The following is a 16209-nucleotide window of genomic DNA, read 5'->3' on the forward strand; positions in this document are numbered from 1 at the left end:
TTTACCTCACTTTTGTTGGCCTGTTCTCATTTTCAAGCACCCATTCCCAAGATTGCTGCTTTTTTTTCGGGTTCGAAACAATAAATCCAAGTTTTGTCTCCTGTGGCAATGTCATAAACAGCATTAGAATGTCATCTGTGGGTACCATTCCACGCGAGCCCGCTTCTGCTCCGCTGTCAGTTCATGAGGGATCCAACGACAACAAAGTTTCCGAACTTTCAATTCTTCGTGTAAAATTTTCTGAATTTGGCTCATACCAATCCCCAATAGTCCTCGATTTGTCTCAATAACAGTAGCCACATTATTTTCGTTGACTGCAGTTGAAGGCCGCCCTTCACGAAATTCGGCATGTAAAGTAACCCGACCTCCCTCAAATTCATCAAACCATCGCCACACGGTGCTCAAGCAAGGTGCTTCTCTCTCAAAAGCATTTTGCAGACGAGCGGCATAGGCTTGCGGAGAGAGAGAACTTTTAAAATCATAAAAAATCATCGCTCTAAAATATTTTCGACTTAATTCCATTTTCGTTGCGAACGTAGAACTTTGATGTGTGATAAAAACGACTGACAAATGATTTCCCGCTAAATGTGTTTTTTATTATTAAAAAGGTGGCAACGTTCCAAAAAATATAACATTCGAAATTCAAAAAGTTCCGATTAGCTAGAAGTGCAAAACTTTTTGTGTGCCCCGTGTATTAACGTTTCTCCCTTTATATTATTAGGGTTTCAAACCCAAAGGGCAATCAACGGGAATCAAACTAGGCAGTTTACATAATATTATATTGCTATTGAAATTATTTGATAAACAATGAAGCTGTAAATGTTGATTTACAAGAGCGGCAATGAGTTTCTTACCACTTCTTCTCATTAAAGCTCAACCTTTTCCAAAGTGGTGGTAAATGTAAAAAGAAAAGAAAATTTTTGACATTAATTAGTGTCATTCCTTGACCTATACATGAATAAATTGAGTTTTATTTGATTTGTTTTTGCATCCATTAATTATGTGGGGCCTGTAGGGGGTCAGCTGAACCCAATATCACGTGGGGAGAGGGGGATTTCAGCAAATAATATCTTATCTTTTTTCCGCAGAAATCAGTGCAGAATTGTGAAAAAATTACCTTTAAATATTATGCTAGAAAAGAGCGAGAAGCTAATTAAAAACTTATAAAAATGAAATATAGTTTCCTACAAACATGACGTCGTAAACACATCTGGAATTAATTGCTATCGTTTTCTGGCAGGCGTTAAATTATTAACCATATCTCTATTTTTCTCTTCATATAAGTACATATAATTTCTGTTACTTACATGAATTAAGTTCTATTTTTTTGTGAGTTTGCTTGGAGACAGATATATACAAAACCTGCGATAGTCCTAGCCTAATTGTATCAAATATAAGTTTCTCAATAATTCTCGAGACTTGTTACTTTTGTGATCACTTACTACTGACTTCTTCAAGAAACAGTGTGTTAATGAACTTCGCAAAAACGAATACGTGATGAATGATGATATTAATTTTGAGAATATAAATACCTCTTATGCCTTTTAAAGAAAAAGTATGATTTTTTTTTGCCGGCATTCGGCAAACTCTAAACAAGCAAAACTGCCCAAACCGTAAAACTCATTCGTTTTCAGTCTTGTTGCTCATCAGTATGTCATTTCCAATATGATATGAACTCCTTGCTAGAGAGATTTGAAGCAATGATCACTGACCAATAGATTGACAGCAAGAAGAAATATAAACATCGGCGTAAGAATACCTGGAGTGCATGTCTCGTACTCTTCAAAGCTCTGCTCGTAGTGAGCGAAAGGACTGGCCTTCATATATGAGGGCAGCGTTCTGATAAATGAGTCCACGTCCATCCGCTGACATTGTTCCATCGGACAAACCTGGATAAGAACATCAGCTTACAATGCTCATAACTATACTATGATTATATTTAATAAAACTATTATTACGGGGAAGTGTACTGAAAATACAAAAAATACTGGCAGCATTTTCGCGTTGGATAACTAAGCTGATCCGTTGACCGAAATAGCTCTCAGCGGATGGGTTTCCAGTAGTTCTATTGAGGTGTTTAGATAGTACTTGTACATTGCCCGTGCCTCTGGGCCCGCGGGTCAATTTTCTCGACATCAATCGGCACAAAGATGAACTCAGACATATTTGCGTAGGTTGCTGTCTTCGGCAGTCGAAGCAGCAGCCCCAGCATCAACTGACGTAACTTGGATATGAGAAAGAGCCAGTGTCGACGCAAGTCGCGTCCACACCAACGCCCTTCTCTGTGCCCAAGGCAGTAGGCGTAAGACACATAGCGGCGGGTCATAATATGACCATTTGGCTCTAAAATAGCTGCTATATTAAGAGCGGCAAATGCCCTGCGGACTACTTTTCTAATTCAAATACAAATCGGTTTTGTTTCGGTCTAAAGCGCGCCGTAGCTAGTGAAATTTTTGGGCAAATGAGACTGACATCTTATGTCTCAAGGTGACGAGCGCAGTTGTAGTGCCACTCAGAATTTTTGGGGTTTATGTCCTGAGTACCAATAATCCTGAGCGGCACTGCATTGTAAAGGACAGGGCATTACTCATCCCTTATTTTCATTAAAAAAAAATCAAATTTAAATATTTGTATACAAAATATTTTAATTTGATTTGATGATATACTCTTATATTTCTCGAATTGTCTATGTTTTTACCTTTTCATAGTTGATTCGATCTTGTGGAGGATGTTCTTGCGTGATCTGTAGACTATCATTACGTGGACTCCTGTATTAAAATGTATTGATCTATTTAAAAACCAGCTGGGCGATCCTTCACAAAAATACCAATTTGAAGCGAAGGCAATTTTAATCTAATATTGTAGTAGTATTTTCTTTGGTTAACGCAAGTGTAAATCACGTTTTAATTAATTAAAACGCGTGTTATTGTAACTGTGTTTTTACATTTCAGTCTCCCTGAAAACGTGCCCTGAAAAGGTCACGTAACGTCGGTTTAACTAAAATTATAATAAATTTGTAACTTACACGCAAAAACTAATGTAAAACATAGTTACAATTACACGGGTTTTAATTAATTAAAAAGTGTTTTTTTGTAATATTGTCGTCCAAACGATACACTTGTAACCAATGTATTTACAATTGGCGAAGTATTTTATCAAAGTCGAAGTATTTTATCTGCCAGAAACATTCACAAGTAAAGTTGTTACAGGCACATGTTTTGTCTTGACAGACATGCAAATATTTCCAATGATAAAGCCGTTTTATTATGAAGTTAGTCACTAAGCGCTTCATAAAGAAGAAGCTTACCAATTTACAAACAAAAAAAAAGGTATTTTTCAAATAAGATCACTTAAACTTAAATATTGAGAAAACAATCGAGAACATTTTAATGGAAAAATTGCTGCTAATGTTTGCTCTGTCTGCTAATGTTTCTTCTGCATATCAATGATATGTTGGACGACAGTTCTGGAGATGTCGTATACACGGGCCATAAAAGAGATTTGTGTCTTCTATCGAGTTCTATCTTGATGAAGACACGGTATTGGGTAAAATGTCCAATTAAACCCCAAGAAGACTCATGTTTTTCTCTCTCTCTCTCTCAACTCTTCCATAAAAACATGTGATTCCTGTGGTGTTGGAAGAGAATGTGGGCAGGGGTGATCACTGAACATCAGGTGTACTCTAATATTTTCACACACAAGATGGAATGTATCAATGTGAAAAGAATTTTGTCATAGATCCCTGGGCTCGAGAAATTCATTTATTAACTCAAACCGCCTTGCGAATGACGTTGCCAAATTTTTATTTACGGTAATATAACTCGGCAAAGCAATACATGAAGTAATTAAATATAACCAAACAATTATATGTGGGTGATGAAGTTGGTAAAATCACTTAAAAATAAAAATCCCATTGTTTATTTAACATGATGTTTCCACTTACGTCCAAGCCCATTGGGAGTTAATTGATCCCTCGTCATTTGTGCTTCGCCTTCTGTTGAAATATAATAATCATGGAGTTTTATGTGACACAAACTCGTTATAAAAAATCATGAATGCAAAGCATACACACTATGACCCCATAACACTATCCTATTGGGTGCTTTCACGCTTTGTGCCACGAAAGCCTCTGCCATGCGGGTAGAACTACAATCCAATTGAAATTCAAATATTTGTATTCAAAATAGGACTTAAAATCACTTATCGAACGTCCAAAACTACCACCCATTCGAAATAGTGTGCCTTAGACCTGAAAAGAACGGGAGCAAGAAACTGAAAACAGCGGGCTATTTTTACTTAAATTAGTTACGATACATTATGTAGTATCATACAAAAAAAATATAAATAAATAGCTCGAGGGGGTTCTCTCCATTCCCAGTTTATTGTATCCTTAAAAAAACAAGAATCATATATGTAAATCAAATTTTCTTGGACCCCATACAATAATTGTAAAGGGATGCAAACAATCAAAACAGTTAACGTCTTCTGAGCCAAGCTTCAAAATAATGACAGAGACAATAGTAGGCCACTGTTCCCAGAATAAACATTTGTTTAGCGATAATAAGTAATACAAAACAATACTTTATGTTTCATGCTGAAAAGAAAGCTGTAACGATATGCTAAAATGAGTGGCTATGGCTGGAAACTTCTGGGAGGACCCTAACTGGCTGAAATATCCACAATTCATCACGCACATTAGTCCAAAAGAGAGTCTTAGCGCGGAAATAGGAGTTTACGTTAATCCCAATGAAACCTTAATTGCCGCCTTGTATTCGAGAACGTAACACTTTCTTCTCCGAAGGCGAAATGCATGCAAAAAGCGTATTGCGTAGAAAACCAAGACTAATTTGGGACTAGTAGCGTATTATGGAACTGAGGATCGGTATGTAACAGCTCGCAATTATGGTTCATAGCTATGAAGAGTTGCGAGTAGCTACGTGAGAGACGAGGTTATAGACTGGCATCAGGCTTAATAAGGGTACTTACTTAGTAATCTGTACTCTTTCCTCAATTTCTTCTGCAAGTACTTCTTCAGCCATCTCGTTGCAAATTGCCTCCTGAAAGTGTTTAATATTTAACGAGTGAGGCATAATTTTACTTAAAAATATTATGTTTCATAACGTAGAACAGTTCACACCGACATCAATAATTGTCTCCCGCTTTCAAATACACGCTTGAATTATCCTGCAGCATCAACCTACATAATCATCATCTTGCATTGTTAATTTACCTACACTCCACCTTCTTGGGTACATTAGTATTGATATGACAGCTGTGTTGAAAAGTTGTATTTTAATGTATTCTTTATTTGATTTATTTTGGCTTTTGCATATTTTAACTGAAAACGATACTCGTTAGGAACAATTTACTAACCGGTTACATCATCTCTGCACCTGACGTCGATGACGTCACATCGTCGCTTTGTTACGGTGTACAAAACAAGTATCACTAGGATATAATTAATAGGAATGAATAAAAAAGATTTATCTTGTCACTATTATAGATTGACGTAAAGGTGCTGTTTTTTGTTGGTGATGAATATTATTATTATAATTATTAAAAATCAAGGAAAGAATCAACAAAAGTCATAACGTAACAATAGAAACTTCAAAAAAAAAGCAGTAATAGCACGAAAATATCACGACAGGTAACGCTAATTAAAATGCAAACCGTACTGACGCAACAGGACGAGCGAGAGGGAGTGAAAGGTGTACGGGTAGGGGTAAAGGGTCACCCTTCACGTTCCAACGACGTCCAGATATAATGTGGCCATGTAGTTCATTAATTAAGGTAAGTGAAAGCCCTTAATCTTTTATTTCTTCTAGGGTGTCAAAAGTGCATTCAATTTATAAATAGATATTTGCAATAATTTTGCTATAATTGTAATGATTTGTACTTTGTATTCTTTGGACGTGTTCAGATAGAGTGAAGGTTAAATTACTCTATTCTCTCTACTATACTCTGTATTGACACCCTCAGCTTCGCCTCTTTCCTATGAACAGCGCCATCGTAGGAATCGTTAATCGTATCATTTAACATCTTTTAACCAAAATGCTTTTGTACTCTGATTCCATATTTTTTTAACTTTGAGTAAAATTTACTTGTGCATATGCGGATATTTACTTACAAATTTATTTCCGACATTCAGAACCACTTTTCCAGGATCTTGAGAACTTTTTTTCTTTTCTCGCTGTATAAAATTAATTGAGGGTTAGTGTGTGACTATAAATCTTAAATTAATTTATAACAACGATATGTATGGATTTGCTCCGAGTATCCCTACGAGGTCGAATCAGAAATGAGGAGATCGACGGTCAGAAGACCGTTGGGACAGTAAAGTCCTCAAATAGCGACCTCGTACCGGAACGCTGAGTTGGTAGGCCCCCCACAAGATGAACCGACGATTTGGTCAAGATCACCGGAATATGTTGGATGAGGGCAGCACAGGACCGATCGTCGTGGAAATCTTTGGTGGCGGCCTTTGTGCCTCTTTAAGCCGTTATATATGACTTGTATTCAATGACGTTCTATAGAAATAGACAAGTCACGTCGTATAAAAACAAAGCCGAAATATGGAACATGCCACAAATTACACGATAATAAGCTTCTACTACTGTATCTATTATATAAGTATATTGCTGCATCTCTAGTTGTTTATTAATATTCTTGGTCAAGAAGCGGAACAGGATATGATTGCTGGAAATATAATTGTAAATATTTTACTATTAACTTAATGTACTATTACAGTGCTCATGGCACATGATGAAAGATAAAGTGGTGAAATGGAGCAAAAGACTTACAGATTAGTACCCAAGAGATGGCAAAAGAAAAAGAGGAAGACAGCACAGCACACAAGCTGGGAAGATGAAATAAAATTGACAGCAGTACCTAACTGGAGAAGAGTTGCCCAAAACAGAATAGAGTGGAAATCGTTAAAGGCCTTTGCCAATCCGCACGCCGAACTAAGACACATTATACAGTTTATACGCTAAGCTTAAGATTATTGGTTTTTTTAAATGGTAATTGTTTTTTTGTGCGGAATAAAATGGCTTTATTATTATTATTATTATAATGAACTATTGTAATTGTAACCATTTTAGTCAGTTAATCAGATTCCAGGAATAAAATAAATTAAAAAATATTTATGTCTTCCTAAAAAATAATACAGAATTCATGTAATTTCTATGCCAGAAAATTGTTTTGGGATGGCAACAGCTAATTCCATACTGTTAGTACGGTTCTACCAAACTCCGCATTATCCTCTAGAATAATAATAATATGTCTCACCAGTCTCGTAGTAGATACTATCTCCATGGAGTCACGAGCTCCTAGAAGCGTTGCCCTTCCTCCTGTGTTACGGCCACTGGATGTGCTGAAAGGATCGACATTGTTTTTATTTTATGGAACTTTTGTTCTAATTTATCATTTTGAGTAGATCCTACAGCTTATCTAATTTTGATTTCCAAATTAATTAACTTAAAATATTATGGTTTGACAATTAAATTATTTAACTAACAACGGCTTTGATTATAGCAAGGCAATACTAATACTTCGGTGTATTATCCACGAATTGCATAGCTCTAAAATAGAGGATATCTCCTTTAATAGTTGGGCAAATGAAGGGGGGGACTAATAGACCCATACATTTAAGTGCTACAAAACCAAATATTTATAAAAAAAAAAAACAAATAGACGTAGGCTTTGTAATAAATACGTAGGGAACGTAGGCTTTCCTGGAGATTTTTAAGTCTTTAGTCTGTAGTGAAAATTATGTATGATATGGGCATCAATTTTATGTTTATTTACTATTTATACAATAGAATTCAGAAGGTTGACGTGAATGGCAGGAGATCTCCCGGGACTCCTCTCAGTATGGGTGTACCACAAGGGTCTATTCTTGGTCCGTTCCTCTTCCTTATCTATATAAATGATCTTCCTTACCTTATAGAAAAAAAACGCAAGGTACTATTGTTAGTGCGTGATACTTCACTGATATCCAATGTGAAAAGAAACCAAGTTATGGATGACGAAGTAAACGATATTCTATCTGATATTGTGTACTGGCTTAGCGCTAATAAAATAATGTTAAATAGCCAGAGCAAAAAATATAAATTTTGTGTACCAAATGCCAAAAATGAAGATGCAAGTATTTTGTTAAATGGAGAGCTGCTAAAACTGGTGGAATATGCTGAATTTCTTGGCATTACTCTAGATTCCAAATTACAATGGGGCCTCATATTGAAGGATTGGTGAACAGTTACTTTTATGAAACCTTCTCCGAAACTCGCTGCATCTTATGGCATAAGTATTATTCCTATCGGTTCAGTAGTTTACGACGGCGAAGTTATACTGGTAACCAAAGGAAAAAACGGCTCTCTATTTACAAGTGCAGATATAATGACAAAAAATTAAAAAAAAAACCAACTGACTCTAAAAGCACTATTCCAAAACAATAGATATAATACACTAAAAAGTATGAAAATAATTGCGTATTTTTATACAATCTAATTAATTAATCTAATTCTAGCAACGATTATTGTTATTATAATTTGGCGTTTTTAAGTTTATTTTTTTGGCTTGATAATAATTGTCGTGTAGGTAAGCATTTTGTTTTCGCGTGTTTACGAAGGAAAGTTTGGATGGAATTTGTAAAGTTAAAATTGTATTCGTATCGTAATAGTATAGAAGATAATGAATTGTTCTTGTCTGGTTCTGCGCAGGCCACCCTAAATTGCATTATATTATATTATGTAGGTGAAGTTGTTATATAATTTAATATATAGGCTGGGAGATTCTTAGCAGTTCTTCCTTATGTCAAAGCCCCTTTCCGAACTGATGCAGCTTAATGACGTTTACCACGTGTTGTTCAAATAAATATGTTATGTTATTGTCACTCCCTATGGTAAATAAATATATTTCTATTTCTATTCCTATGAAATTACCGCATACGCACATCATTTTCAGTATGGATCCCATATCAATGGCCCTTAAATTATCGCTGGCTCTAGTCAGGCGCCGACTGGTGTCCGACTGCAAGAAACGGAACAATTACTTATATTTATTTACTGGTGATGACTGAGCGAAGTTTGGGTACATAAGAAAACCCAATTAATCGATATCTCAATATATCTCAATAGAGTCAATACTCTACAATGGTATTATATGGTACGTGGTAAGTAGTACTGACATTATAGACCCTGTAGGGCACATAAATTTTTGTACGACTGATATATCTTTTATATCAATTCCTTCGTTAACATACTAATCAATTTACTTTAATATAAAAAATCTCATAAAATTTTTGTTTGTATGATACAATTTATGTTTTTATTTTATTTTCATAGTATTATTATTATCGTTTATTTTTATAGAAGTTTTCGTTCAACTCCCAAATTAAGGTTGTTCAAAATTGTTTTTAATAAAATTAAGCATTACTTATTCTGAAAAAAAATAAAAACATTTGATAATATTTATCGTACGAGACCCTCTTCACGTGAGTTCAACTCCTACTTATTCGGTTTTTCATAAACCCCTAATATATTACGTCTACGTCATCTTTTATCTATAGACTTACGTGTCTCGGAGTTTCTTCAGGTAGCTCGTGCTTACACCACTTCTCTTGTTGAGGTAAATTCTTTTCATAGTCATCTTTAATGTTCTTAAGATTTGGACATTGTGAATTGATGTACACATTGTTGAAAGCTGGAATATATAAGACGTGTTATATTATCTCAGGTAAATAGATATTATGTTGACAAAAAGGTAATGTACAGGACCTAAAATTTTACTTTACGTATCTTGGTATTATTTTGTATACTTGCTGATCGATTTAATATATATTCTGATTTTAATTCAATTAATTACTAAGACAAGAGTGAGTATTTTTGTATTATACGCCTGGCACAGACAAAGCTAAACTTGCTAGGCAAAAAATAAAAAAGAACTTATACAAAGAGTACATAGTGTTATTATATTGTAGGATAGTACGAAACTCTACGTGTGTCGTGTACCTTATCAACGTTTAGTCACGTTACTAATAACGTTTTATAGATATAGACAAATGCGCCACAAATTACACCATAATAAGCTTCGAATGTTATATCTTTACATTCCTGCATTTACTCTAATTGTTAAAAATATTGTTGATCAATAAGCAGCAATGTAAAACATTTATTCATTTCAGAATGATTCGGACAGATAAAGTTGACACACGACTAAGGAGAAAAGTGGGATTACATTGTGTTTAAGCACACTGCTGTTCAAATATTAGACTACGAATGATATGTCTTTACATGTGTATAGAACGTCATTCTGTTTCACCTTAAAGTTCAAATAGGAGCACGTTACCGTATTTTTTCCATTTTTTTGGCGCAGTTTTAGATGCTTTGACAACCTTCAATACATCTCTTCGCTGTGGTGGTTTGAATTCAGCCATGTCGCCCATTACTATAAAGGGTCGACTATCTCTTTCTATTAACTCCCACCATTCCTTCGGAGGTTCAAGTTGTGTTTCTGTGGGGTTGAGGAGGTTATCAACTGTAAAGTAGATGGAGCCACTAACTAAGAGTTGAGGAGGATAGAGACAGATAGCGGGATTTACGTTCAATGCGTCACTCAGACGGTTGGCTCAGTTGGTAAAATCGCTCGGATGGAAAACGTCAGTTTCGAGTCTCGCGTCATCCAACACTTTTGGTATAACTTAATTTTGGATATCAATATGATTTTCACATTATTGTTTAGATGTTATCTGTCTTTTGCTCTTAAAGAATTTGATTTTGGTACGAAAAAAAGAAATTTTATTTATTACTTTTAATAATATTATTGTTTAATGTTTATATAATTACACAAATTGTAAATAATTCTATACGCACAATCAGTTAGTTCTACTGGTACAGTCTATGATATACCTTCTACAACAACATCTTCATCACAAGGGTCCTCTTTAGGATCATCTTTTATTGGTTCCTTTGTGGTCATCAGCTGAGGAATATCGAAGAAGTACTGGTTCGTATCGGGGGTGCCCCCAGCATAGTGGTACACGTAGTTCTGGAACTGGGTTTAATAAAATTAATTCACTGCAATCTCGAAAAGTGCCTTGGTAGGTTTATTGCGTCATTTTTTTCTCTCAAATAAAGGCAAAAGTTGAATAATATACTATTTTTAAATCATCTTTTACATCATCATTTACAAAAACAAAAAAAGATTCGTGTGGTTTTATGAAACCACGGTCAAAGTGAAAATTTTTTTCACATTATAGACATTTAACTTAAAATTTTTGGAATAATATTCCATTAAGGGTATAAAAATCGGTTTATCAATCTTAATTTTATACTTGGAAATATATTTGTTTTTATTATTTCCCATTATAATTGGAATGATAATGGGAAATAATAAAAATTAACAAAATAGCGTGAAGCACTGGTACAAATGAGTAATAGTCTGTACACTACAGGGTCAGCTGCTGCGAACTATAGACGCCGCCCGACCGTCCCGCGACATGCAACACACAGACGAAAAAGTTTGAGACGATGTAATAAAAGTTTCACTTTAAAACTGTGCAATGGATCGCACTGTGATTTACGGGACGATATTGAAACGAAAATTCAACGGTGAAGAGGAACTTCTCATTCCGACCAATCCAACCGATATGCCGTTTAAACGACTTCAATTTATGACCTGTATTGCATTCGCCATGACCATTTACAACTCACAATGCCAATCCTTGAAAGTTTGTGGTCTGAATCTATAAAATCCATGTTTTTTTCCACGGGTCGGAAGACCATCTGCGTTTTTTTTATTTCAGCTTGCGCCTGATAATAAAACGAGAAATGTCGTCTATCACAAGCTGCTTCACTGAAGAGTGTAACCCAAGTAACAAAATACATTGCCAATAAAGAATAATTAGAATACTTGATTTTCTTTATTTATTTATATTTATAACCTTAATAAAAAATTTAAATAAATAGAATCCTAAGTCTGCTCATTTATCGCCTTTGAGGCGATACAATGTTCGCCGGGTCAGCTAGTTAATTTTTAAGTAAATTCTTTAAAACTGATTTTACTGTATTTATTCAGTTAAATTCATAATAACTATAAACTTATACTTGCGATGAGTTAAGTAGGGGAGATCAGAGGAGGACGTAACAATTTTTAAATTTTTCGTATGTTTGCATGCACATTTGTAGTACAAATTTTGAGAAAAACGATAAAAAACTGATATTAGAAGTGGAAGATGTTCCAACCATCCCTACCCCTGAATGGTTTTAACAGTGAAAAGGGATGTTTGTAACATTGTAAGTAAAAATAATGTAATTTTTGTATTCAACAAATTGGTTTATAAGCCTTCTACATTTACATTATTATCACAATAATGATAATAGAATAAAAACATTTCAAGGAAATTCAATCTACCAGTATCCCCGTTAAGATAGTTTTAATTTTATATAATCATAGTATTGTAAACATAGTGATAAGATTTGAAATGTTTCAATATACTTAAATATAAATTTCTCCAAAAATAAAATAAATTTATTTATAGAAAATTACACAATAATAAATGATAATTCTACGATATGCCACGCAGATTATTTCGTTATTATTGCAGTCTACGTGAGCGTGAGCTCATATCTAGCTGACAATCTAGGCACTGTACCAGTTTTATCATATTTTGACCTGCTGTTTGAAAAGGATTTCATGTGAACTATACAGAAGCAATCTTTGCTGTCTGAATCATCACCATCCTTTATTGTTTTAGCATCCTTTTTCATCTTTTGTGCCTTACTTCCTTTTCTAATATTTTTTAACTTTGCTTAACAACTTTGGCTTTTTTGTCTCTTTACATGCCAATGAAATCTACGCGTATAGTCCTCGATTAAGATAGCCAATGGCCAAAACCGGAATTTTTACGATTAGCAATGACGTTTGGATTCCTTTCAATTTAAATATTTTTATATATCACGAGGACAAAGATCTTGAGGGTCAACTGATGGTAGGAATCTTTGTTGTAAATATCCTCTTTCAGAACTGGAGGAATTATATACTTTAGGAGGTTCCCATAATATAATATTAACTGGAAACATCGAAGGAAGATTAAAAACAGTAACAGTAGAAATTATAACATGTCGGAAGGATTGTACTATGTATGAAAGTCATCTTAATAACCTTTGATAGGTCTCCTGACAATCTTATGCCTAAGTCAAGTATGCCTGACTGACTGACATTTTAGTTGTCCACTTTTCGAAAATTTGTACATGATTTATAATCAAAGTGTGGGTTCGAGATTATGTTAGGGTTATAAGGAAAAGTTCCCGGTCATGCCAGGTCATACCTCTTTTATAATCTGGTTCATTTTCTTTTTCCATTCGTGATCCACTCTGGCAGCAGTCTTGTATCCTCGGGACAGGTCCAGTATTAAATCTTGACTCTCACTCAGAATTTGGTGCAATCCATCAATGTATTTATCGTATTCTGGTAAATATATTCTGTTTAAGTTAAGAGTAAAGGGACTGTTATGTCTCAGAAGGCATAGGAAGAATAATCACAAGAGCGAAGCCGGCCTTTTGGAAGTTCTCTAAAGCTGAAAAGCGGAATCAACGGGTAAGAAGTTCGGTTGTAGATAGGTACAAGACAGTTTATTAAATATACGCTGTGTATACATTTTCTGTGCCATACATTTTCCTCCAACAACATTGTAATATTAAACAATTCTTGGAATTTATCCTTTACCGTGCCAAATTCAAGATTCCATTTTTTAATACATCTACCGCATATAGTAATATATATGCGGTAGATGTATTAAAAAATGGAATCTTGAATTTGTATGTAAATGGTCGCCCGCACCACGTTGATATCTGGGAATCCTCCTTTTCCACCACGAGATTAGCGAGGAACTTTTTGCCTTGATACGACTTGGCTTGAAGTTCTCACATCAAGCTAAAAGCATACTGTCACATCAACGGCTGGCAATGCATCTTCGAGAACTCTGGATTGGGTGGTTAATGTACGTTGGTATTTCTTACCATCAGATGAGCCGCTTACCCGTTTGCACTATCTGATATAAAAAGATCTACATTCTACAGGATGGTGTTTTGAGAAGGGCGATGATGGCCAAGTCGGAAACTACGAGACTTAGAGAAAAGTCAGAAAAGGAGTCATGCCCTCGATGTACAAAAACCAATAATTCCATATTTAGTATTTTTTTTTCAACCTTTAACGGAAATCGACCCGAATGATTTTTCAAAAAAAAAAATACATCCTGTATTATTGGACCAATTGACTCTGTTGCTGATAACGATCAATCTTTAAAAATAAATGTATTACTAAAAATGAAACGAAATACCAAATTTTCTGCTTTATTATTTTTACACGGAAGAAAAACTCACCACAGTCTTGCGGAGAGAGAGAACTTTTAAAATGAAGTATTCTAGCACTTACCTAAACAAAATATAAAAAAAGCAAAGGTGAGAGACACAGATAAATATGATATTCATCTTATTTGAAAAAAAAAATCTAGGATCAAGACCAAGAAGAAAAGATCCGAGAACGTATGGAAAAATGGCTACAGGCCATTAATGTATCCTCATGAAGGTGAACCGTACGATTGTTCGATCGTATCGATTCGTATTCGATTAATAAGAATACTTGTATACCTTCACGTATCCTCAGTATATGCAACTTGCTCTTCCTGCGTTCCGAACACAGAACGTACATCAATGCTGCGATGTTCTTACACTCAAGTTGGGTCTGCAATGCTGATATCTTCTCCTTTCTCTCTCTGTGCGCCTCTCTCGACATGTACGCGCTTCGGATCTGTTCATTGCTGCAGAAAAAATTTGTTTTTTAGAAGCTCGATGGTTGATAAATGATAAGAGTATACGTGGATGTTCAAGTCCCGTCGGGGGAATGTCACTTTATTCAAGATGAAATGAAAATAGAACCATGAGATGTTCAGTATGTCCAGTTGTTACAAATGTTTAATTAATAAACTTTGAATTACGAACTTACTCTCTGTTTCCCCCATAAAATGAAAACATTCATAGAACCTAATACAATTTAGCTTGTACCGGGTAGTATACAAAGAGTCCTAAGCTTATTTTGAAGTTTTTTTTTGAGAGAAAATCATTTCCAATAAAACGTTTCGACTAAATAAATAATCAAAGATATATCTTTATTAGTCGAAACTTTTTTTTGGAAATACCCTCTTTAAGGATATTTCTTTTTATTAGCGAAAAACTAAATGCAATTATTTACGTGCTAATAATACATACTTTCGATACATTTTTCTAGACGTCATTCTGAATCGAATGAGCCATCGCTTATACATATTTTAGGAGCTTTCAACATCATTATCATTTCAGCCGGAAAAATCATCATGACGATCGGTCCTGTGCTGCCGATCGTCCATACTAATTCCGGCTATCTTGACCAGATTGCCGGTCCAACTTGTGGGGGGACTACCTAAACTACGTCTTCCGGTACGAGTATAAATGTCTTTAGGAGTTTAATGAAGAATTTAAACGTTTTAGAACTTGTTGACTAGCGTAAAAATCGTAAGTTAAAATCTCAAAAATCAGGGTTTCATTCTCGGCAAATTCCTCCTCCAATTATCGTAACGAAATTTTGGAAACTGAATAGGAAGAATATGATTTCTGTCAGACTTCTTCTTCTTGTTCGTGACACTCTTGGCAGAACGGTCGTAGTCATCACGTCTTTTGGGGCAGATGTGATTCGTTTCACGAGCATTCGTCACTTTTCCCTGCTGGCTGACAGCGTGGTACACTCGTTCAATGGACCGCCTACAGCAGACTTAATTTGGTCGGTCCATCGCATGGGCGTCCTTCCTCGCCCTCTGGTGCCCTGCACGACATGGCGCTTGATGGACTCTCTCTCTCGCGCCGGGAGACATTTTTAGCTTATTGTTTTCGTAAGTCAAAGTCAAAGTCAAATAAAATTCAATTAGCGCTTTTGAATCATTACTACAAATATTTCTTTGAAATTACTGAGTGTACCATATTATTATGTTCGTAAAATGTTGAGCTCGTGAGAAGAACATATAAGAAACTCATCGGCCACTCTTTTCAATCTAATAGAGTATTTTACTAAAGCTGTAATATATATAACAACTTCACTAGTTGACGCATGGACCAGCCATCGTTCCCCTCGCACATATTTGACGAAAGGAGACGACCCGGCACATGTAGCCGCCGCAAG

General features: G+C 35.1%; 1 protein-coding gene across 4 annotated transcripts in view; it reads right to left on the minus strand.

Annotated features, from left to right (window-relative positions):
- LOC126972384 (uncharacterized) overlaps positions 1-16209 on the minus strand; it is a 39022-nt gene that overhangs the window by 9990 nt on the left and 12823 nt on the right. For 3 of the 4 annotated variants that reach the window (XM_050819087.1, XM_050819088.1, XM_050819089.1), the window contains 12 exons: positions 14649-14818; positions 13328-13467; positions 10908-11052; positions 10348-10512; positions 9575-9702; positions 8954-9030; positions 7288-7372; positions 6128-6190; positions 4987-5057; positions 3944-3994; positions 2699-2768; positions 1760-1889 (listed from right to left, as the gene is read on the minus strand). In XM_050819087.1, the coding sequence (XP_050675044.1) occupies positions 1760-1889; positions 2699-2768; positions 3944-3994; positions 4987-5057; positions 6128-6190; positions 7288-7372; positions 8954-9030; positions 9575-9702; positions 10348-10512; positions 10908-11052; positions 13328-13467; positions 14649-14818 (1295 nt within the window). Of the gene's footprint in view, positions 1-1759; positions 1890-2698; positions 2769-3943; positions 3995-4986; positions 5058-6127; positions 6191-7287; positions 7373-8953; positions 9031-9574; positions 9703-10347; positions 10513-10907; positions 11053-13327; positions 13468-14648; positions 14819-16209 lie in introns of those variants that run through there. The other variant, XM_050819090.1, reaches the window with a different exon arrangement.

The sequence above is a fragment of the Leptidea sinapis genome, chromosome 26 (assembly GCF_905404315.1).
Source record: "Leptidea sinapis chromosome 26, ilLepSina1.1, whole genome shotgun sequence".
NCBI classification, from domain to species: Eukaryota; Metazoa; Arthropoda; class Insecta; order Lepidoptera; family Pieridae; genus Leptidea; species Leptidea sinapis.